Below are 23,282 nucleotides of genomic sequence, written 5' to 3'. Positions count from 1 at the left end.
GATCAACAGGTGTCCGATTTAATCAATAAAAATTAAAAATATTTTTGTTTTTCGTGTGCAGAAATCGTTATCAAACCCATCCCCGTTCACACGGATCCGCGAAAACGACTAAAACCGCTGAATTATGCATGTAGTCAGCCAGTAGTTGGCGATGTCACTTTGTGAAGAAACACTACTCGTCTTTAGACTGAACACATAACATGCATGTGCATGACGTCACCTTTTTGGTTTAACCAGAGACAATACTTTTCAAGTATTTCCTTTCGTTTTCAAGAAAGAACTTGCACTTTGAAACCCGTTTTAAATCTTAGAGCTGTACTGTAGTTGCAAGACTTTCAGTCAGTCCTCTCTAATTTCTAGTCTGTCGTATCTTTTTCATATACTGTGTATACATATTTGATCAATTTTATTGAAAATGTTAATGCACAATGCACACCAGAGCAATCCAGGAAAAAAAGATTTAGGGATATAATAAAGGGAATGTCAGGGATTAGTAATGAGATTTTAAAAATATTTAACAGCAGTCACAATGATGATTTCAGGAGAGAAAAATAACCAGCCTTTTGTTGGGTGACAGAGCTACGGTCAGGTGTAAAAGGGAAGGGTGGAGGGACTTTCCTCACCATTGTCTTACAAGAAACATGTTTACATCTGACATGTCATGATTATGCACTTTTTTATATATAAATGGACTAAATAACAAAAAAGAAGTTATTTATCTCATATCTCCAAAATAAATTCCGCTCAGTGCTCAGGGATCTTTTAGACTTTGGTAGAATCCATGCAACGATAAATAAAATGGTGTACTGAACAGTTATATTAATATTATGCAGTATTGTATAGTTTCGCTGTACAACTATAATGCAACCGTATATAAATAAACCTCGAGTATCTTCACATTTCAAATTGATATATGCTATTATTTTTATCAAATTGATATATTAATATATATTAAAAGTGTTTCCGTGTATTCTAAGATTTTGAGCATTAATTATTCAAAAAAGATTGACACACATGGTAAGTTGTCTTACCGTATCCGAGTTGAACTGAACGTAGTCATTTTGACGAACACCAATAATCCCTGAGCTGAAACCTCCAAAATAATCAGAGACAAATCCTCCACTACTCTCAAATTCACTGCGGTTATCTGAGGGAGAGCCGTGCAGCACATGTTGTTCTCCACTATCATCAGCACCCCAACCTCTGTCAGCTTTTCTAAATTTCATTACTGGTAGGCAAGTAGATGCCTGCAACAGAAAAAGTACAAGAATCCAGCTGTGATTCATAATTGACTTCCCAAGAGACCTTCTCAAGCAGTTGCTTATAAAGCATAACCCCCACCTCAGTCTCGTCATGTTTCATTTGTTTTTGGAAGTATTTTAGATGACTACATATGTGTTCTAAAAACAAAACAGCGCATGATTATTAGTTACCATGAGCGAAGATACAATAACTGAGCAAATGTTACAAAGAATATGTACACGGTTCCCCTTAGTGACGGTCAATATGACACAGTATGTTACGACTTCTATTAAAAGACGAAATTCCAAACAAATCACTGTATTTTTCTATTTGCTTTGGTAAAAAAAAAAATATTATCTTCAGGAATTCCCATTACATTATCTGTCTGCCATTTCTCCTTTCTTCCTCTTAGCTTTGTTTGAGGTGTGTAATATTTGGTAAATAGGCACTGGGTTGTGGCCTTTAAACTCTCTAAGAAGTTTTAAGCGGGAGTGGTGACTGGTTGATTGACATAAAACAAGGGAAAGTAATGTCTATGTCTGCCTGCTTTACAAAGCCATTGAAAAATCAATCGGTGGTTACCTAAGCAATAGATGACATCACTTCATAGTGATATCTGACTTATTAGCTTGGAGATTACACTTTACTAATTTTTAAGAACGCAGATCGAATGATGATTGTCTTACATGTTAAGATAAATATTTTATTCCAAAAATTCACTCCAAAAGTACCACCATTTTGTTTACATTCAAAACGTACAATTGTCTCTTGAATTAGAAAATGACAATAGTTACCAGACCTATTCTGAAAAATACAGCAAGTACATGCATGTCAAGAGACAAGACAACAGGCATAAATGTTAAGTTAGTTTGACACCCACACACACACACGCGGTGTTTTCATGTTTTATGGGGACTTTCCATAGACCATATCCCTAAACTTACCCATCGGCCATCACAGAAAACTTTCTGCATTTTGACATTTTCAAAAAACATCACTTAGTATGATTTATAAGCGGATATCCCAGTGGGGACCAAAAAATGTCTCCCACAAGGACAACACAAGCCATTTTGGAAAGATTTCGGATTTTGCCATCTTTGTATAATGCAGGGTTTACCAGCCGAAATCACATAAGGCGCCTTCGGTTTTTCCGAAAATGCCCGAACGCAGAGCGGCCGCTCTCCGGAAGATCCGGGTGCTGGGACTTCAACATAAACAGCAATGGCGGAGGCAGCGGCAGCGTCAACAGCGGCTCCAGCAGTTATCGGAGGCTGGACCAAGCACGTACCCTGCAGGTTAGTGGAGATCCCCCGAGAAACGCGGTTATTGCAACATTTAACGGTCACAAATATAAAACGCAAACGCCTGTGTGTGTGTCGATGTTAAGGCATCGGATAGCGCCGCTGTCTTTGTGCTGAACTGGATGAGTGTGTGTTTGTTGTTGTATCACACCGATCAGCGATCAGTCCGACAGCGGTTGCTATTTGCGGTCCTTTCTTCCTCTGTGTGTTTATCTATGCAACATCCGTGTTTGTGAGAAAAAAACAACAACATGGCACTGCGTCAACCACATATGGCAGTCAGTTTGACAGTAAAGAGTTTTCAAGGAAGCCATTACAATCCTTGAGTTTAACCGTCTGGGCAGCAGCCAATATGTCAGTGTCAGCCTTGATGATTTATGTATATTAATTCCCTTGTCAGGCTTTATTCTAGTCTAGTCACGACTGTACAAAATAAATTTTTTTAACCCATATATCTAATGGCATCAAATGCAAGAGAGATTTCAAACACGAGTGACATGTAGTGTTTACATTAGCACTGTCATATAGCATGCAAATACGAAGGGTTATTTGGGTCATGCGGTTTATTATTCAGTAAATGACGTGGGCTGTGCATCTTGCATCTTAGTCATATTATTTAGGCTCCGTTGTTATTGGCATGACATATTGATTATTTTATGTTGTATATCAGCCTTTGTTCATGCCTTCAGATGCGTAAAAGCCTAAAGTGGAGTCTGTATGAATGTTGTCAAATGGCTCTAGTTTTTTGACCAGTCTCAAAAAACATTTGCATTTATAGGTATTTCATTCACGGCCTTTGCAAAGAGGGCGACAACTGTCGATATTTACACGACCTCAGTAGCTGCAAGCCAACCATGATCTGCAAGTTCTTTCAAAAGGGATCCTGTGCTTTTGGGGACCGTTGCAGGTAAGAGAAAGAGACACTATGATGGAAAGTATTGCATTTGAGTAAATACTCAAAATGTGCTGAACAAACAACCGCTCACTTTCATGACAAGATCTGGGCAGATGTTACATAACTTCAAAGGTAATGTAATCTGTATTTCTGTGTTCAGGGTCTGTAACACACCAGTGTGTTTAAATGTATTAGAGGTAAGGAAGGCTTCTGAGAAGTGTTGTGTGTTGCTTCATTACATGTCCGTGACATCTGAGATCCAGAATTTTTTGTAAACAAGTTGTTGAGTTTGGCACTTCCTTAAAGGGGTATAGTTACCCAAAATGTATATTCTTTCATCATTTATTCATTCCTATACCTCTACGAGTTTCGTTTTGCTGCGGAACACAATAGATGTTTTGAATTGATTGTTTTAATTGTATGGACAAAAAAAAAGACACTTAACAAAAGAAATTCAGTCACAGGTCTGGAATGCCATAAGAGAATTTTCGTTTTTGCCTGAACTGTCTCTTTAGGAGATGATGTGTAAAAGTAGCTCTTAAAGGTCAAGTTGTGAATGCATTTAAAGCATTTTTGTTGCATTAATGATGGTGTTTATATATCTAAAGATAAAAAATGGCCTACAAATTAACCATTTGTGTTGCAGTTATGCTGTCTATAGATATATAAAACCAACATTAATGCTACACTCATGCAAATTGTCTGTCTGTAGGCCATTTCTTTTGGAGTGCACTTGCCATCTAAAGATATATAAATGTCAACAAGTGAATATAAACATACCCCCTTTGGCCAATGCAGTGCAAAGGTGCCCGAAGCAGTGTAAAAATTAGCCTGCGAGCCAGACAGTGCAGACAATGTTTGTCTCATATCTGTCTGCAGTCAAGTGTATCCCCATAGTAACTGCTGCCCCCAGCTCGGCACTATGGGAATGTCTTTGTTTGCCGAGGCTGTTCTATGACAGCATTACATCTGACCGAGAGCTCTCCTTGAGAGGACTGTTTCCTGTGGTTTCAGGGTCTTGAGCTTAAATATCTGATGTCTGGAGTCTAGATTGATGTCTGACAGAGTTGTATTGTCAGCGTGGAGATTATCTTGGGGAGGCGCAGTGATGCTTTTGTCCCCATATGGGGTTTACCGCATTATTGTTCCCATGTTTATTCCGAGGGAGGGAGGGTGTCCAGCTTTCATTAAGTGTGCGTAGAAAGGGCCTCAATGTATGCTTCATTATGAATGGATTCTCTTTGCTGCTTTGTGTCTATCTCTGTCTCTTGCTTTCTCCTTCCGTGTGCCCCCCCCCCCACCACCTCCACCAATCTGGGGCCCAAATAGAGCAGCGCAATGCACACTGCATGGCAATTACATAACCCTAGTGTGTGAACATGCATCTCTCTCTCTCTCTCTCTCTCTTTCTGCTGCTGTTGCTACCGTCGTCAGGTTCATTCGGTTCATGCTGCCATTCTGCGGTAGCCACTTGTGCTTCCACCGCTGTGTCGTTTATTTACGCGACCCCCACCCCCACCCCCCACATATATAGGCCGACACACGCACACAAACCGGGCTAGAATAGGGCTGAACGACCCAAGAGGTTTGAGGATGGAGGGGTCTCTGGGTGCTTAAGGAAAGCATTGAAGTGTGTTTTGTCTGAGAATGAGACAAAATAAAGGTCAGATGCTAAACTATATGATATGACAATGTGATCAGGCTTGTTAGCTATTGTAAATAATAATATCATATGCTTTGATTCCATCACATTAAACTGTTTTTAAAATAATGTGGTTTTCTCTATTTTTTATTTATAAATTGTATAGTCATTTTTGTTGCACAGTTATTTAAGAAATATATTTTTAAATTCTATCATCTATCTATCTAGATTGGTGATTGTCTTTAACAATCATTGCATGTGAAAACTAAGATGTTCCTTACAAACAATTATATTGTCTGAAACATGACTTACAACCCAACAACAACACTACATTAAAACCTGTACTTGTACACTAATAAGGATGCGTAACAGTTAGTAAGGCTGACTAGTTTACCTAGTTTTTTCCTATTTACATTTTGTTTTTAGTTTTGAAATTTGTAGCCATGGTGTTTTAATTAGCATGCCTGTAGACACTGTCAAACCCTCTCACAAATGTTACATCTTTAAATGAATCATTTCTGTAAGTGGCTAACTGCTGCATTATAAGTGTGAACAAGACATGTACTCACCATGGTAACCACACAAACGTCAAGTTTGTGACCATATCATCTGCAGGAAAAAAAACACCCGTGGGAAACACACCAACACCTAAGACGGAGGGAAAAAACGAGCTGCTTGATGATTATAATGTGCTAAAGCCTGTCTGAGTACATTTTTAATTTAATGTTAAATTCCCCAACACACACTTGTGTATTAATACTATTAAAACTGTAATAACACTTCATAACTATTACAAATCACTGAGAGCAAAATAATTCTTCTCACTTCAGATACACTACTTGGGTCCAGGGGTGCATTTTCATTGCACTGCATTGCTTACCTAGAGTACCAGTCTTCACATTATTGTATTTTCATTAAATTTGCATTGTGCCCCAGGTATGAACATACCAAACCTGCCAAGCAAGACGAAGTCCCTAGTTCTAAGCCGTCGGTGCCGCTGACCGCTGCTCCCCTTGCTGGCACTCCTGATCCCGTTTCTGATGGGCCAGGTGGCACGAGCGACACCCAGGAGAAGCCCCAAGGCTCGGGGGCAGTGGACTGGGTCAATGCTGCCGAGTTCGTGCCAGGGCAGCCCTACTGTGGGAGGGGTGAGTGTAGCAGGGAAAGATGTTCAGTTGTCACTGCCAAGACAATCTGTGAAAATACGTGCCAGCCGATGAGCAAAGCATTTGGTGTACAATATAAAAGCAGTTTTACAATAATACTTTTATATTAGTCTGCTTGACTAATGCCTTGGTTTGTAATAATAATGCTATCACTGTTGTGGTACTGTTTTGTGGCAAGCTTCTTCATTGCTGTATACATGAACCACAAGATCCGAATCTTGCTTTGGAGGTTAAATGTATTAGTGTGTCAAAATTAACATTAACCAAGATTAACAAATACTGTTAAAGTATTGTTTATTGTTAGTTCATAATACATAATGCATTAACTGTTACTATCAAATTTAACCTTATTTTAAAGTGTCACAAATTGATTTTTACCATGGTATTTACACTTGCATGCCTGGCAAGCATTTTTATCCAGAGCGAATACATTCAAGGTACACATTTTATCAGCATGTGCATTGACTCGTTATCGAACCCATGACCTTGGGAGGAACGCCAAGGAATGCTGTGCTGACGCATGATGTGAAGCCAACTTGACCATGGTAAAATTACTAATCCTAAAAACTGTGGTAAAGGATCTGCAACATGATATAAAAATGCCATTATGCAATCAATAGTTACATATAATCATTTCACTGATTGCATCATATCAACAATTAAAACTAAAATTCATTTTCTTCAATTGAAAAAAATAAGCTAAAACCATAAATATTAGATGACAAACTTTGGGGGGAAAAAAAGTTTAAATTTTGCCACGGCTATAACAAAACTTTATTTTTTAAAGCTGAATAGAACCATTTAAAATACAAAACTACTAAAAACGACAAAAGCACATAACAACCTGACTAAAAATATACAAATAAATACTATAATAGTATATACATTATACTAAAATAACACTGCCATGCAGTAATGTAGCCCTTTGGCCCAACTGTAGGCCAGTGGCCACAGGTGTGCATTTATGGCCATTTTATGATGCAGCTCATACAACCAGAACTAGCTGTTTTATGATGCAGCATGAATACTCAGCCCCTTGCTAAGCTTGGACTGACCCGACACACACAGCCAAACCCAGCCTGTTCTCCACCAGTGCGCTCTCTTGTTCTTGCTGTCCCAAACCCACTTACATTCATCATAAAGGGTGACTTCATCAGCAAAGAGCTGAAGGAACTGCAGTTTCTTTCCTAGTCTTTGGGTGGCAGCCAAAACTCTTACATTCAGGCAAGCAACTGCTTTTCTTTCAGCTTTACTGTAGTAGACCACAAAACGAAACTGGTCTTTAGGTTGACTAAAGGTTCCTTCAGCCCACACTGCTGTACGTTGTTGTTTTCCTATTCCTATCTCAGGAACTTGGTTGCTAAACCTTAAAATTGTTCCTTTTTTGTTCCTCCTGCAGCTGAACCAGTGCTGTTTGAGGGCCCTGGTCCTCTCATCGAAGAGGAATATGAGAAAGATCAAGCTAACAAAGAAATGAAGAAACAGCTTTGCCCGTACGCCGCCGTTGGCGAATGTCGCTACGGCCTCAACTGCGCCTACCTCCACGGCGACGTGTGCGACATGTGTGGCCTACAGGTGCTACACCCTTCAGACACTTCCCAGCGCTCGCAACACATCAAGGTGAGTAGTGGATTGACATCCCGTTTTCATCCTCTTTTTGTTTTCTGAGATTTTTAGAGTAAAATCTCCTCCTGTTAACGGCAGGCCTGCATCGAGGCTCACGAGAAGGACATGGAAATCTCATTTGCCATCCAGCGTAGTAAGGACATGATGTGCGGCGTGTGCATGGAGGTGGTGTTCGAGAAAACCAACCCCAGCGAACGGCGTTTTGGCATCCTCTCCAACTGCAGCCACTGCTACTGCCTCAAGTGCATCAGGAAATGGCGGAGCGCCAAGCAGTTCGAGAGCAAAATCATAAAGTAAGACTGTCCTTAAGATAATTAAGCGTGCATTAAGTTGAATAGGATTCTAGGGAGGTGATGTTAAATCTTTTGTAATTTTGCGGTTATTATCGCTAATTGTAATTGTCCACCTCTTCTTTTAAAGATCAGTACTAGTGTAAAAGGCAGAATAAAATTTCTGTTGAATGAATATGTTCTCCGTCAGGTCCTGCCCAGAGTGTCGAATCACATCGAACTTTGTCATACCAAGCGAATACTGGGTGGAGGACAAGGATGAGAAGCAGAAACTCATTCAGAAGTACAAGGATGGCATGGGGTACATGCTTCTGAAATTTACATTTCTGATACAAGTTTACTGCTTTAAATAATAGTCCCTCCCCCCAAATGTAAATTCTGTCATATACTCACTTTTTGAAGAATATCTTGGCCACTTTTGTTCACATAATGAAGATAAAGGTGATGCGCTACCTAAAGACTGTGAGGGAAAAAAAGAAGACAAAATATGCACCATAAATATTTTTCCACATGATTAGTAGTGCACTATATACCAGTTCTTCTGAAATCATACAATAGCTTTGTGTGGTAAATATACCAAAATTGAAGTAATTATTTACTAAAAATCTTCTCTGCTGTAGCTCTCAAATATAGCTGCAATAAACTTAAATTTAAAAAATAAAATAAATTTTGTCATGATCAATCCAAGAGGCGTTTGGCTTCAATGGTGTTAAATGGCAAAGAAGTGCCATTTTTGAAGTCCATACAGATTTTGTAGTCCTTAAGTTGAGGGTAACATTAAAGGCTAACTAAACCCCTGGTCAGTGCCTGACTCCACCCACTGGCAATATTTGAAAAATGCTGGAAAAGTGGGCAGAGCCCAGCGGAGGGCGGGCGTGCACCTGAGACGCATCTCTCTGTATGGAATCTGCCTACGTCACCTGCAACCGCTACGTCACGTACCACCGGAAACATCCAATAGGAAAATTCAACTCCAGTAGCCACCGTTCAACCTGAAGAGGGCAGCACTCAGACGTTTTTACACCATATATACGCCTATGTCACACTTCCTGCTTCCGGAACGCGGAGTAGGGATACAGAACTTCATTTTCTTTAGATTATCAGCCATAATGTCTAAACTATCCAAGGTAGACTGACCACGAGCTATGAGGTTGTGAAACGAAGGTTTTTGCTCCTGTTGAAGCTACAAGTTCATATGAAATCAACCTTGTTTTAAGAAAAACATGTTTTATCCGCGATCTTATGAAAAAAAAACTACACTACCTACCCACAATCTTAAGCGTAGCAGCAACGTCTGCTGATAGGTCCAACTCGCTGTTACCATAGAAACGTTAACCTTACTGGCGAACGGCTAGAGTTGTTGAACTGCCCGCAGCTGTAAGTTGTAGTGTACCGGGTCGCTCTGCATCAGGACGTAGACAGCCATACCTCAGCTTTCACGCTTTCCTATGAGAGTTTTCATTTACCATCCGAACCACATCGTCATATGTGACTTCAGGTAGGTTGCGGAGAGATTTGGTCCAGCGGTATCTATCGGACTCCACCATTGTAAAAAGCTAACCGGAAGAGCCGTATCCCTACTAAAAGACGTACTTCCGGTCTTCAATTTTTCCGTGACATAGGCCTATCACAGCATTAACAGCATTTATGAAGCTCCATTCTTACAGATCATTAACTAAAAAAAGTTGTTTTACTGTTTAGTTACCCTTTAAAGTGAGTAAATGACAGAATTGTAATTTTTGGCTGATGTGTCATTTTAAAGCCGAAGCATTGTTGTAAAAAAAAAAAAAAAAATTTGCAGTTTTGTGATCTATTTGTTTAGCCAATTCGTTTTATCCATATTCGCACTCAGGAGCAAATCTTGCCGATATTTCGATGAAGGCCGTGGGACCTGTCCGTTTGGAGCCAACTGCTTTTACAAACATGCTTTTCCTGATGGCCGTCTGGAAGAGCCTCAACCCCAGAGGAGACAGACCGGCTCGAATGGAAGAAACCGGGTAAAGCTTCTTCTGAAGTCTAAGGGCTATTTTGTTACGGTGTTAATGCCAAACTGCAAATTTCGTTTTGGCTTGCGTGAAAGCATATCGAATTTACTTAATGATGTGCAACAAATTTGATCTTTGGCATACGATTGAGGCATATTTAAATCTGTATTGCAGAGCTCCAGACGGACGCCACTCTGGGATCTTTTCGACGAACGGGAGAACAGCGACTCCTTCGACAACGAAGACGAGGAGGTGGTGACGTTCGAGCTCAGCGAGATGCTCCTCATGCTTCTGGCTGCCGGAACTGACGATGACGTCACCGACTCCGAAGATGAGTGGGACTTGTTCCACGAAGAGCTGGACGATTACTATGAGCTGTACCTATAGCAGGGCTCCCTCCGTCCTTCGCTAACTCCCTCCTACTAACCCTCATCCCAATTTACTCTACTTCTATCCCTGTTAGAAACTAGACAGGACTGTCTTGTGTGACTGATGGGCAGTAGCGTCTTTTTTCCCGTGTTGTGGCAGTGCCTTTCAGCAGGCCATTAAAAACAATGAATTCATTTCAAATACAATAAATGAATATAAAACACACGTCAAAAGACAAAAAATAGCTCTTATGCTAAAATATTTTCTAGAAAGCCTTCTCCATTCGGTGAGTCTGTTCATGTCTGGTTAATGTACTAGAATAAGTATAAAGAGCAAAAACAAAAGTAATTTAAAAAATTGCAAGAAAGGACACTAAGTTATATATGAAATTGGAAAGATATAGCTCACAAACCTTGCCTGAGTTTATCTCGGGTGTGGGTTTGACATGTTTATCATTGACTGTGAGGATACAGCAACTATGTATGACTTCACTAACTGGTAGCTGTTAATGCTTCTGATATTTTTGAAATATCTCTCTTCTCATGCACTGATTCTGAATGGGTGGGAAGTGGTGGTGGCGGTGAGCTTCCTGGATTTCACAAATGCACTCGTCAACGTTCACGCGGACAACTCGTAACATTTATCCTTATATGTAATGTCCTTTTGTTCCCCTCTTAAATTATCCACTGAGGTTTTTTTTGTACCGGTTATTAAGCTGTACCTGATTAGCTGTGGTATCCCATGGGAAGTCCCTATGAACTGAGTGTGCCGAAATTTTGTGAATCTGGACTCCCAAATGCCGACTTAAATGCATTCAAATATGAAGCTGAATGTTCATCAGTTTAACTGTCTATTAATTGTAAATCTGTTTTGCTTCAGTGAGTATTGCATATTAAGCTCAGCTGGCAGTAGTCAAACCACAAACACCCAATTGTTATTCGGTTCTTGTCGAACTTGGTTGATATGCATATGTTTATACAGAAATGTGCTTGTTTTCTATGGTTCAGAACCATCCAATGTAACTTGAAATTAAAGTTTATTATCAAAGTATTAGTTTTCTGTGGATTTTTATTTTCATTGTATCACTGATGGTTTGTAGTTAAAGTCAGGTGGTGTTTGGTAAATGAGACTAGACTGCTATCACCGTATGTAATTTAGCAGTTATGCTCTGGGCTTATTGAAAGTTGAATATGGGTTATAAAAAAAGTTGTCTTCTTTTTAGTCTAAAGTATATTCCAAAATGGTCTTATTTTTGGCAATATACTGAAAGCAACCTTTTAGGAACAGATGGTTTAAATCTTAACTTAATTTTCAAAGAAAATCAGCAACAAGAATACAGCCTGTGCCCTATACATAATTTAACTAAAGCGACAGCATTTTTTAACATGAAACAATGCTCAGACTCCCGCATTAATAACTTGTATAAATAATGGATAAATTATAAAATTCACCCTAGGCTTCTGATGTCCTACATCAGGCTTCTGCGGGTGATCATGCTTGAATGCACATCACAGCATCAGACAAATGTGACTTATAAAAGAAATGCTTTGGAGAGGCCATTTGCATTTTACTTATTTTGCATTTTTATGGAAGCTGCTTAGTGAAAAAGTACATCATATATCATCAACAGTATCCTTAGTTTATCTACAAATTCCATCACAATAAATTGTATTCAGGGAATGCCCCTTTTCATAGATTATTAGCATTAGTAACATTTTACTGAAATATTGTTTCACCATGTTTTCACCAAATATATTGTGCATTGGCAAAAAAGTACTTGAAATGATAAAAATGACAATACATCTTGCACCACTTGATGGAAATAACATCAACACATTTATTTCCATCGAGAAGTGCATCAATTTTTGGTCAAGATCTTGTATTGACTATGCAAGAGTCAACTAAGTCTTCTCCAGCACATTTCAAAGACTTTCAATAATTTGGTGTGAAAGAGTGAAGTGTGTGAAAATTATTTCTTCATGCTCCCTCCCAACCATTCTTTCACAATCTGAGCTTGACTTATCTTGACTTTGTCACCCTGGAATATGGACATGATGTGTATTCCTACATGGTTGTTTAAGAAATGAAAAGCTACACACTTAATCGATTAGGGTTAGAAGAACTGATGCCAAACATATAACATGCCAACATAATAATCACTGCAATAATCATCCAATCACAGACTCATAAGCATTTGCCAATTTAAATCCAAACAGTGTTTTTTTGTTGTTTTTTTTGGTCGGGCTGTGTATTAAATTGTTGTTTTTGGTGAAATCTACACATCATTACGAAATCGACCTTATTACTATAAAAAACGACACTCTAGGTTTTATTTTTCCTTATAAAACAATTAAATATATATTTAAATGCAGTACTATAATAAATGTGGATATGAGATGTTTAAACATTATTGTTTTCAATGAATATCAGCGTCATTTTATTCATTGACCTAAGTTCATAATTTATCAGTTTTTATTTGGAGGGATTGGGTAAACGCACTCCAATCCGACGGAATTCCATAACGGGATTTCCTCTGCCCCCCCTATCATTAACTTACACTAGCAAAGCAAAAACAAGTCGGGAGGAGAAGGAATGAATACAATGACTGCTGAAATCATAAAAGACATCTCCCAGCCCGACTCACCTGTCTCCTCAGCACCAGAAAACGGACAGCTGCTGTTCATCCGAAGCGTCGCGTCCAGGAGAGACACGCAGACGACCAGCGGCAGTGCCAACCTCGAGGAGGGCAGCTCCCAGCCCCTGGTCTCCTCTGCCACCGCTCAGCCTCAGTCTTACACCATGACATCGAGCGAATTCATGCAGTCCACCCCTCTGTTCGTGCAGAGGTCTAAGAAGAACCTGTTTTATAAGATCTTGTGCTTCCTCGTGCTCGTTCTGCAGGGTGGCATGTTGGATTTCTACCTCATCGTCTTCACTGATCTCTACTGGTGCTCGTGGATAGCCACGGATTTGGTGGTTATATCGGGATGGGCGATCTTCTTCATGAAAAACGCCAGGAGTAAGCGAGAACGAGCCTGTGGTTTCCACCAGAAGAGCTCCATCTTCGGGTGCAACCTCGGAGAGTTCACCTTCGCGTACTTAGCATGGCTCATCTACGTGATCGCGTCCACCCCGAAAGTGGTGCTCGTTCTGGAAACATCCATCCTGGATCTCATTGCCCTGAAGGTGCCATTTGGCATCACTGGGTTCAAAATAACCATGTTGCTCTGCGCGCCTTTGCTTTACTGCCTCATCAACTCTATCATTGAAGACCCTAACGGTGGCACGCGCTTTCACTCCCAAGGCTCCTTCATGAGCACCTGCTTAGACATCCTGGACAGCTTCACTCTGGTGGAATTGGTCCTTAAAAACGAAATCGCCAACATATACCTTAGGTACACGGTCATATCCGTGTATTTCATCGCATTGGGCGTTCCGGTTATTTGGCTTTACGAGTTGACGGCCTCGGAGATGAACTGTCGCTGGATATGGGCGAGGTTCTTCACCGGCGTTCTGCTCAACGCACCGCTGTTGGTGGTCAGATGTTTCCTCGTCTTTGTTTACAAAATGCCCATATCGGTTTTCATGTTCAAGAACATCTTCTTCCTGGGGTGTAAGTGCCTGGAGCTGGTTGAGCAGTGCGTGTCCTTACGAGGTGTCCGGAGGTTTGCACGTGGACGTGGGGGTAACACAGCCCAGTTCTCCCATTGCGTTTCCGAAAACGACATGTGTCCCCACGGTTATGTGAACACGCTGGCTGTCAATACTCAGTCGTAGATGTTCATTAAGGACTTACGCTGACCGGAGGCCACGTCCTACAACAGTGTGCATCAGCCCTTTTGAGGGGAGGTACTGCTGGGGCTAACGTTCTTTCTTATTATTTAAAATTAAATGAAAATGAACCAATAAATAACATGTACTTTGACTACCTTTTTGTAAAAGTGCAATTATGAGGTGGTTTAACAGTAGGCTACAGTAACGTTAACCACAAAATGTTAACAAATACGCTCTCGCGAACGGAAGTAACCATAGCAACAGTCCGCGTCGAGCGTTAAAATAGATAAAACTACTGTCGCTGTTTATCAGTTTATTTTATAATAAAAATGACTAAGAAAAAATCCTTTAGCAAATCTGCTCACCGCAAGCAACGGAATAATTCGATTTAATTCAATTTAATGAATATGCAAATTTACGTTACTCGTCATCTTATAAAATTTTCACAGGTGTGCAAATTATAGATCTAACAAGTGAAACTAAACACTGAAACAGTTTAAGGCTTATTAACTCAGTGGTCGTTCATTATCTGACTCTTTTGTAAAAAGGCTGTTTATTTTACAAATTTAAAAAACAACAAAAACAATTACAATAGGCTATAGGCTACATATATTTGTGTCAGACATTCCCCCCAAAACGGCGAACTGATCGTACATTATTTACATTGTATAGATGATAGGCCTATAAAATAAAATTAAATATGTTTATAAACATGTTAGCTAGTATTTGAGATGTTTTGGTAAAATTGTGCCGAATCAAAAAGACAAATCCAACCTAAATTCACATTTATGCCCACAGTACCTCTCCTTAAAGGGATCGTTCACCCCAAAATTCAAATGTTGTCATTTATTCACCCTTGTGTTGTTCCAAACCTGTATTAGTTTCTTTCTTCTGTTGAACACAGAAGATGTTGGCAATCAAACAGTTTAACCTGACGATAGCCACTGACTACTGTCCACTGTAATGCCAACATTCTTTAAAATATCTTCTTTTGTGTTCAACAGAAGAAAGAAAGTTGTACAGGTTTGGAACAACTTGACGGTGAGTAAATTATGACAAAAAGTTCATTTTTGGGTGAACTATCCCTTCTCCTCCACTCTCAACAGGTGCTACAACCAAACCACTCAATGTGCCAATGAAAAACATTCCCTCCTGTGACCTCTGCAGTATATACTTAATGTATTGGGATGTGACTGTAAACCAGTGCTTATTTGATGATACGAGAATCTTTGATTTGCACTTGTTTTGTGAGGCACTTTAATTACATGAGGACTATTTAACTGAGGAAATGTTATAAGTGCAATGTTGTATAGCATAATTTATTTTCTATGTAAAAATGTCCTCAATTTAGTAGGCTATAATGTAGACGGATGTTTATAGTGTTTTCAGACACCGTGTCAAGAGATGTTCCTAAATGCACTTATCTAAAGTGTAAATATGCCTTGTGACTTGTTAGCCTTGGTGTACACTTCAAATTGTGAATGTGATGTAGTCCTTTCCTATTTGAAATACTGTGTCAGTGGCAATGGTACTTTGGACTGGAAACTGCCAAATGGCGTATGATACAAATTGGTGATGTTCCTTAATGTTAATAGGCTAAGCATTGAATCTATGAGGATAAATGTAATCCATCGTTAATGACCAAACTCCATTGCTATTGCTGCTCCCAACCAGCCATATTTTCATCATCAGTTTTTACAAGGCTACCTCTTTACAGAATCTCATGATTGAAATCATGAACCAGTTGGTTTATCTGCTCAATTCCAGATGCTATTTATTCATGGCAGTAAATGAGGTATGATTACATGAGGTATGAACTCTTGGACCAACCAAGACAATTGTGATAGCGCTGATAGACAGATTGCGAGAGGACAAAATCCATTAATCTACATGCAGTGCATCTGTGTCTAAATGCTCTTTAGTTACACTAAGAATTACACCAGGAATCTGAACAAATATGTCAAGGCCAAATCATTTGCTTAATATCCAAATCTCAGTCAATAGTTCCACCTTAAATGGACAGTTCACGCAAAAATAATCATTTACCCACCCTCATGTCATTTCAAACCTGCATGACTTACTTTCTTCTGTTTTTGTGCATATAATGGAAATCCAAAACAATGTTGGTTTGGACCCCATTGACCTATATTATATGGACAACAAAAATATTTTTCTAAATATCTTCTGAAGAAAGAAATGCAAACAGGTTTAGAGTGACCTTAGGGTGAGTAAATTATATTTTTCACATAATATTCATTTTAGGGTGAATTATCAACAGTTTGGTTGAACAGTGAGAAGAAAAAATGTCCTGTCACCTTTAGTTAAAACAGCAGAGTATTTTATATTCTAGTGTAACATGTAATTAATAACAATTGTGCATCCTTATTCTAACATATTATTACTCTTGTGCTTTGAGGATTGGGTACAGGGTGAGCTAAACGTGTTAAATATGCAGGCCGAAAGTGCATTATGGGTTTCTTTGTGCCTCATTGCGCAGTATTTAACCTGACAAATATATACTACTGCATACTACGCATGTTTTTTAAACTACAGGTTTTAGAGTATATACATATTACATAACCTTTTTTGACAAGGAAATCGACTTCCAACCCCACCTCTCTCTATTGATTCACAATGTTTTACAGATGATTTTCTTGCAAGGGCTTTATTTTGCAAGTTAAGTTAATGTTATGTTTACATAAGACATTATTTGCACTGTAACAGCTGCAAGGGTCTAGAAGTATCCTGGTTAAATTGGTCAAAAAAGTAATTTGAGGTCCGAAGTCGGATGAAATTTTAAGCAAATAAAGTGCTTCTTTATCTTAATTATAGAAAAAGCACATAACAGAAATTTACCAAAGACATCTACTCATATAAAATGATATACAAACTTCCATAGTAGATGGTTATAGCTGTTAAATTGGAATAAACTATTAAAAAAGTAACTCTAGTTCAATATAATACAACAAAACATTTCGTCTGAGCAATTAATATAAAAAACAGGACAAATGTATCATTGCAAGCCCAACCAAATGACTTCAACTTGTGTTCAGTAGCTAAACATAACCTTAATCATGTGCTGTGCTGTTCTATATCAAGCTGTTTTACAAGGTACTTGTTCTGCTCCACAGTAAAAGTGAACCAATCACACCTTTGTGTTTGTGTCTAATAATTTGTTATTGATGAAACATTTATAAAACAGCTGATCACTGTACTCATTTTCCATCTAGTCTATTTCCTATTGTCCTTCCGTTCTAATGTTTTAGGAGTGACGACCAACAATAGACAGTTCAAGAACTTTCTGGCACACAGCAAATCAGAAAACAGCCAAAAAACACTGAAGAAATTCAGATCTCCATTGTTTTGTTGCAGAAACTTGAAGAGATGGGGCTGTTCAGGAAAAGTTCCATTTGTAACTTGGCTAGAGAGGAAAGATCTTCCTGAAGCTTATGGTCTTCTCTCACTGTGGAATACCTGGAACCGTATCCCTGATCGGACCCTCGTGATGGTCTCGTCTCAGAAGCTCCCTCCATTTCACTTTCCTCCATCTCCATTGGCTGGGACATGTCCATCTCCATCGAAGGTGGAGGTGCTACTAAAAAGCACATTCTGCTGTCTTTCAGATAATTATCTGATGGTTCTCCCATTGGAAACACTATAGGAGGATGTGAGGTTTCCACTGGTACTTGTTCGGCAAGGAGATATGGGTGGATTTGTGGGTCCACTGGAGTCACACTGGGTATTTCAAGAGGACGTTCTATTGCCGGATAATAGGAAAGTACTTCGCTGTTATCTGGTTTGACTCTAGGATTAATAATAATTATGGACGACTCATCAGGATTCTCATGAATTTGGGGAATTACAGTGCAAATGCTCTGTGTGTCTTGATGGATGTCCACCTCTTTTACAAGGATTGGGAGTCCGTTGTTATACACCGGCACTAATTCATATATTGGTGGTATGGACACCTCAAAAAGTGCATCGGTTTCTCCTCTCACATCCTCCTCGGTAGTCACACACTCTTTCTCAAACCAGTCCGGATTGTTTATTTGGTGGACCTGGAAGGCTTCGATCGCATTCCTCAAGGCTTCACCCGAGGGGGATCTGAAGTACTCTTCTTTTCCAATACCCTCGATACAGTGCACCGTCCCTTGCTGATACTTTTCCACATCCAGGATACGAAAGTAAAGCTCTTCGAAATGCTTCATCAGCTTGTATTTGACCGCAATGTCAAACAAAGATGGCACATCGTCTTCACTGCATACATCTTCAAAGTAAGCCACCAAATACTTCCCGTAGGAAGCCGGACGCTGCATATCAGGTGTAATCAGCTGAAGGGCGAGAGTCAGCATATCACCGATCGGAGAGCGCACATCCTCCCGGAGGAGGACTCGAGGCTCTCCGCAGATCGCCCCCCACTTGGCTTGCACTCCTCGGGAGCAGAGGACCAAGATCTTGTTTGACGTCTGCTCGATGTGTCGCTTTTTTTGCTCAATCCACTGCAGCCGGCCAATGGTGCCAAGCCAAGTCGCATCAAGTAGGTCCAGCACAACCTCAGTGCCGCATTTAGCCCGCAGGAAGGCGCAAAGTTTCAGCACTATGTCTGTGTAAAGAGGGTGATCTCTGGAGTAGATGATCAATATGGATCGTGGGCCGTGTAGAACTGGCGGTTCTAGAGTTGTTTTTTCCAGTGGCTGTTCAGCACCTGAATTAAAATACATTTTGAAAATTAGAAACACAGATAATCCTTGATAATGATCATTTACTGCATATAAGATTTATTGTTTCAGTCCTCCTAGCACTGCTAATGTGGCCTACCACAGGAAGTTACTCTACAAAGACATCCCTACCAGTGTTCTGACACACATGATAAACATCACAGACAGTCTTTAAAGATAAAACTAGCCATCTTAAATGTCACTGGTTACCTTTCGGTGGTTTCCTGCAGCGCCAATAAATGGCAAAAACAACAATGCCACAAATTAGGAGGCATAATCCAACACAAATAATCCAAAATCCTGAGTTGTTCTCAGGAGGGTTTGTTGGTACTAAGGAACATATATAAAAATTAGTAAAGTGGCATTATGCGTTTTACTGTATTTTTTCTTACTAGTTCAAAAAGTGAAATCGTTCCATACACACCAGGGGCACATATGTTACAACTATGGTTTATTCGACGACAGTCGTTGGCACACTTCCGAAAATATGGCTGGATCTAAATAGGAAAAGAGCACTATTTATATCAAGTTCCATGTATATAAGAATTATATTTATTCATTCCTTAATTTAGGGCAAGTTTAGGCCTACACACCTGAACATCGAAATTGCAGCATGTACGTGGCCAGCTCTCAAGGCCGTATGTTACATTTAGTAACGTCTTGCTCTCCTAAAAGAGTCAAATTATTCAGCCTTGTTCTTTTAGATATATTTAAATATACATAGATAAAATGTCTTACATTATAAAGAGTCTTCGTTACGTGGTCCCTTCTGCACTTCACAATAACGTTGTATTTGTCTGCATTCTCCCCAGGATTAAAAGCAACATACAGAAAATCCTTGCCATTTAGACCTGTAGTCCTCCCCACAGTAATATTGGGTTGCCATGTATTCCCTAAGAGAAACACGTCATATGTTTAGATGTGCACGTATACTTTAAAGGGTAAGTTGGCGTTTTACAAGTAAAGCCCTGTTTTAAGATCGTTTCTGATGAAATCGAACGGTTAAAAAGATTAAAATTTGAACACATGCTGCTGTCCCGAGAATTTTAGGTTTTTGTGTTAGCACCCACCACCTATACAATGGTTTCATAGGGGCACTGGAACAATCATTCATATAAACGCATTAAACTTTAGTTTACAAAGACGTGAAACTCACCGAGTGGTCTGGGGTGTACACTGATATGCTCATGCAAAAATCGCTGCAAAAGATGCTTTCCAGTGCCCCTATGAAACCATTGTTGGGGGGGAGGGGGGCTAACACAAAAACCTAAAATTCTCGGGACAGCAGCATGTGTCCGAATTTTAATCTTAACCGTTCGATTTCATCAGAAACGATCTTAAAACAGGGCTTTACTTGTAAAACGGTTGAACTTACCCTTTAATACTGAACTAATAGTCAACTATGAATAAGTTGTTCTCTCACCTCTCTCAAAACAGATTTTGGTCGTTCGCATCAAAGGATCGTCACAACCTGTCGTTACAGAGTGAAACTGAATGTAAACTGTAATGTAGATTTAAGCAAGAAATTTTGTTTAATTTAGCACTTACCTGGAACATCAACTGTTCGGTTAACATTGTAACTAGTGTGTTGTAAATTTGGCTTGGGAAGGTTGGAGACAGTCACTACATATTTACTGCCTGGATCTACCACGACTTTATCCAGAGAAAAAGACCACTAAAATAGAATAGATAATATATCAGTATCTGTGAAACAAAAAAAAAAAAATGCAATCAATCGATTAATCATCTTGCCTTTTCACCAGCTACATTTCTCATGGTCTTAAAATCCTGCAGGAAATTGAAATGAACACACAGATGTTCATTGGTGGATGATTTCATCACACTAAGCTCTGTTCCTCTCAAATGGACTATGCTTCCTGCAAACAAAGAAAAGAAAAAAGAGATTAATAAACTTGATGACTACAATCTATAAATGCCTACTGAAAAGATACAATGAAAATAAAGATCCCTTTTAAAACCATGAAATATGGATGTTTGAAAATGTTATAACACTTTACAATAAGGTTCCATTTGTTAAGATTACTAACATTAGTTCACATAAACTAACAAAGAAAAATACTTCTAAGACATTTTTTAATCACAGTTAAATGTTAAGTTCAACATTTATTAATACGTTATTAAAATAAATGATTTTATCTACTAACATTTTTCATGGCCCCGAACTAACAATGAACAGTTGTATTTTTATTAACTAAAATGACCAAAGATTAATAAATGCTGTAACAAATGCATTGTCCATTGTTAATTAATGTTAGTTAATGTATTACGTAATGGTATAATGGGACCTTATTGTAAAGTTTTAGCTTCATAATGTAATAGCTTTTAATAAATTAAAATATAGGTTTAAACATTCAATTTAAGTATCCCCTTGCTTTAAACTTGTTTTACTATGGCAAGGAATTGGAATGGATTTCTCATAATGTAACAAACATATCTAATGATAATCTAATCTAATCTGAAAACTCACGACACCGCCTACAACAAGTGACCCACCATCATCCTTTGCTTTCCATTTCGCCACAATCACTGGCTCCCAATCATCTTTCATATTTCTTCTCACATCAACATACACTTTTAAATCATCAGGGCCACTGGGAGTGAAATCTGAAGGAATGAGCCATCCTTTATACATGCAATTATCTGTGGGGGGGAATCTTAAAACCATTAGTTAAATATATATATATATATATATATATATATATATATATATATATATATATATATATAACCCATAATAATAATAAAAACATTTCCAATGAGAAAACTAAAGAAAAAAGACAAGCACTTACTAAACTCTGCTTTACATTGTACTTCCTGGAGAGAGAAAGAGAAAGAAACAACAATGGATGACACAAAATTTAGTCTAAAACTTCAAACCCCCAAAGAACCAAATATCAGATGTCTAAATAAACACTATTAAACATATTAAACGTTTTATGGTATCTGGTGATCTTTTTGCATTATCTTACCTCTTGTGTACAGTTCAGAGAGAGCCCATTATCCATAAGTTTGAGATTCAGCACTACAGGTATGAAGGTGAAAAACACAACACCTTTCAGGTACAAGAAACTCATGATCCTACATAAACCTCAGTACAGTTGAATGGTTTAAGACAAGTTTTAATAGACTGAGTTCGTCTAAAAGAATACGGTAAACAAGGTGGCGTAGTAGGTACAGGAAACCACCGACCTAAAAAAACTTCCTGGAATCATTGTAATATGCAAAGCAACGTGACTCACAATATTTGATCTTTGGAACGCGCGACGCTGCAAAACTGGAACAACCAATTAGCAAAGCGCTGTAGTTATGTTGCGTCGCGTCACGTAAGATGTATGCTGCAGCCTACAGTTCGCGTCTTGTGCGTCATTTTGTGATAGTTTGCATTATTATTATGAACTATTATTGCATCTAGAATAACAGAGACAATACACAAAAATTACTCAACGCGCCAAGAGAATAAAATAAAAATAAAAATATGGCAGATGATTAGTGCCAGCACGAAAACAGAAAAGATAAAAATTAGGAAAACCGGAAACATGTAAAGAAACCATTAAAATAAATAAATAAATAAATAATCAATAAAGTATAAGTACAGTTAAAAGCCTTTAAACAATTGTAGTGTTTTGTATAAATGTATATAAAAACCTTTAAACAATTGTAGTGTTTTGTATAAATGTTAACACCAAACCTTATATTTAAACACTTTTAGAACTTAATTTAGCATGTAATATTATTAAAACGATATTACTAGTTAAGTAGGCTTAAAGCAGCACATGAAAAAAAAAATATATATATATATATATATATATATATATATATATATATATATATATATATATATATATATATATATTACATTTTTATTGTTTGCATTTATTCAACAGTTATTTAATATGTTGTCATTTAACATTTATTTTGGTGTTGTTACGTTAATAAACATAATTTAAAATAATTTAATACTAAATTCCATTTCACTTCCTTTCTCAAACAATCTTTCCCTTTCCACATGAGGGCGCTACTTCACCACTGTATATTGTACTACACATTTTACATGCGCCCTGTATATTGTATGTGTACTAGGTAGGTCTTTTTTAAAAAAAAATGTTTAGTTTCTAGTTTTCCTATTTAAATATAAGAAAATAAAAATAAGCTCATATATATTAATAGCCTAGATGTCAATTCTGATAAATGAAGTAATCTATGGATTCTCATAGTGGGGAAAAGAATAATTTAAGAAATATTATTGCATAAAA

The 23,282-nt window shown here is 38.3% G+C and overlaps 3 protein-coding genes and 1 long non-coding RNA gene across 4 annotated transcripts; 2 read left to right on the top strand and 2 right to left on the bottom strand.

Moving 5' to 3' along the window:
* Positions 1–1,115: 1,115 nt before the first annotated feature.
* LOC143742005 (uncharacterized) lies at positions 1,116–6,164 on the bottom strand. The gene is made up of 3 exons (XR_013205313.1): positions 6,029–6,164; positions 5,650–5,728; positions 1,116–1,247 (listed from the first exon to the last, which is right to left on the bottom strand). It is a non-coding gene; the product is annotated as an uncharacterized LOC143742005 (long non-coding RNA).
* Positions 2,394–11,566, top strand: mkrn1 (makorin, ring finger protein, 1). The gene is made up of 8 exons (XM_077234628.1): positions 2,394–2,537; positions 3,322–3,450; positions 6,017–6,228; positions 7,646–7,866; positions 7,951–8,165; positions 8,353–8,463; positions 10,015–10,159; positions 10,322–11,566. Exons 1-8 carry the CDS (start codon positions 2,464–2,466, stop codon positions 10,532–10,534), a joined length of 1,320 nt encoding a protein of 439 aa, XP_077090743.1. The 5' UTR covers positions 2,394–2,463; the 3' UTR covers positions 10,535–11,566.
* On the top strand, positions 11,563–17,440 carry tmem121b (transmembrane protein 121B). The gene has a single exon (XM_077234629.1). The coding sequence runs from the start codon at positions 13,109–13,111 to the stop codon at positions 14,291–14,293; it is 1,185 nt and encodes a 394-aa protein (XP_077090744.1). The 5' UTR covers positions 11,563–13,108; the 3' UTR covers positions 14,294–17,440.
* Positions 16,039–22,271, bottom strand: il17ra1a (interleukin 17 receptor A1a). Its single transcript, XM_077234627.1, has 11 exons — positions 21,999–22,271; positions 21,819–21,843; positions 21,523–21,669; positions 20,761–20,885; positions 20,557–20,683; positions 20,432–20,479; positions 19,747–19,901; positions 19,602–19,676; positions 19,433–19,505; positions 19,219–19,338; positions 16,039–18,995 (listed from the first exon to the last, which is right to left on the bottom strand). The coding sequence occupies exons 1-11, from the start codon at positions 22,101–22,103 to the stop codon at positions 17,638–17,640; spliced, it is 2,358 nt and encodes a 785-aa protein (XP_077090742.1). The 5' UTR covers positions 22,104–22,271; the 3' UTR covers positions 16,039–17,637.
* Positions 22,272–23,282: the final 1,011 nt, after the last annotated feature.

The sequence above is a fragment of the Siphateles boraxobius genome, unplaced genomic scaffold, assembly GCF_051911475.1.
Source record: "Siphateles boraxobius isolate OS27281-9 unplaced genomic scaffold, OSU_SipBor_1 19, whole genome shotgun sequence".
In the NCBI taxonomy this organism is placed as follows: Eukaryota; Metazoa; Chordata; class Actinopteri; order Cypriniformes; family Leuciscidae; genus Siphateles; species Siphateles boraxobius.
The sequence above is the reverse complement of the archived record's forward strand: the minus strand, read 5'-3'. Positions and strand labels throughout refer to the sequence as shown.

What these genes read in the sequence shown, in the direction of transcription:
- il17ra1a (XM_077234627.1), bottom strand. Translation starts at nt 22,103, where the DNA reads ATGAGTTTCTTGTACCTGAAAGGTGTTGTGTTTTTCACCTTCATACCT. An exon ending in CTCTGAACTGTACACAAGAG is followed by an intron (nt 21,844 to 21,998) that starts GTAAGATAATGC and finishes TTCTCTCTCCAG; the next exon opens with GAAGTACAATGTAAAGCAGA. An exon ending in TTGTAACATATGTGCCCCTG is followed by an intron (nt 19,339 to 19,432) that starts GTGTGTATGGAA and finishes TATGTTCCTTAG; the next exon opens with TACCAACAAACCCTCCTGAG.
- tmem121b (XM_077234629.1), top strand. Translation starts at nt 13,109, where the DNA reads ATGAATACAATGACTGCTGAAATCATAAAAGACATCTCCCAGCCCGAC.
- mkrn1 (XM_077234628.1), top strand. Translation starts at nt 2,464, where the DNA reads ATGGCGGAGGCAGCGGCAGCGTCAACAGCGGCTCCAGCAGTTATCGGA. An exon ending in ACCAAGCACGTACCCTGCAG is followed by an intron (nt 2,538 to 3,321) that starts GTTAGTGGAGAT and finishes TTGCATTTATAG; the next exon opens with GTATTTCATTCACGGCCTTT. An exon ending in GCTCGAATGGAAGAAACCGG is followed by an intron (nt 10,160 to 10,321) that starts GTAAAGCTTCTT and finishes TCTGTATTGCAG; the next exon opens with AGCTCCAGACGGACGCCACT.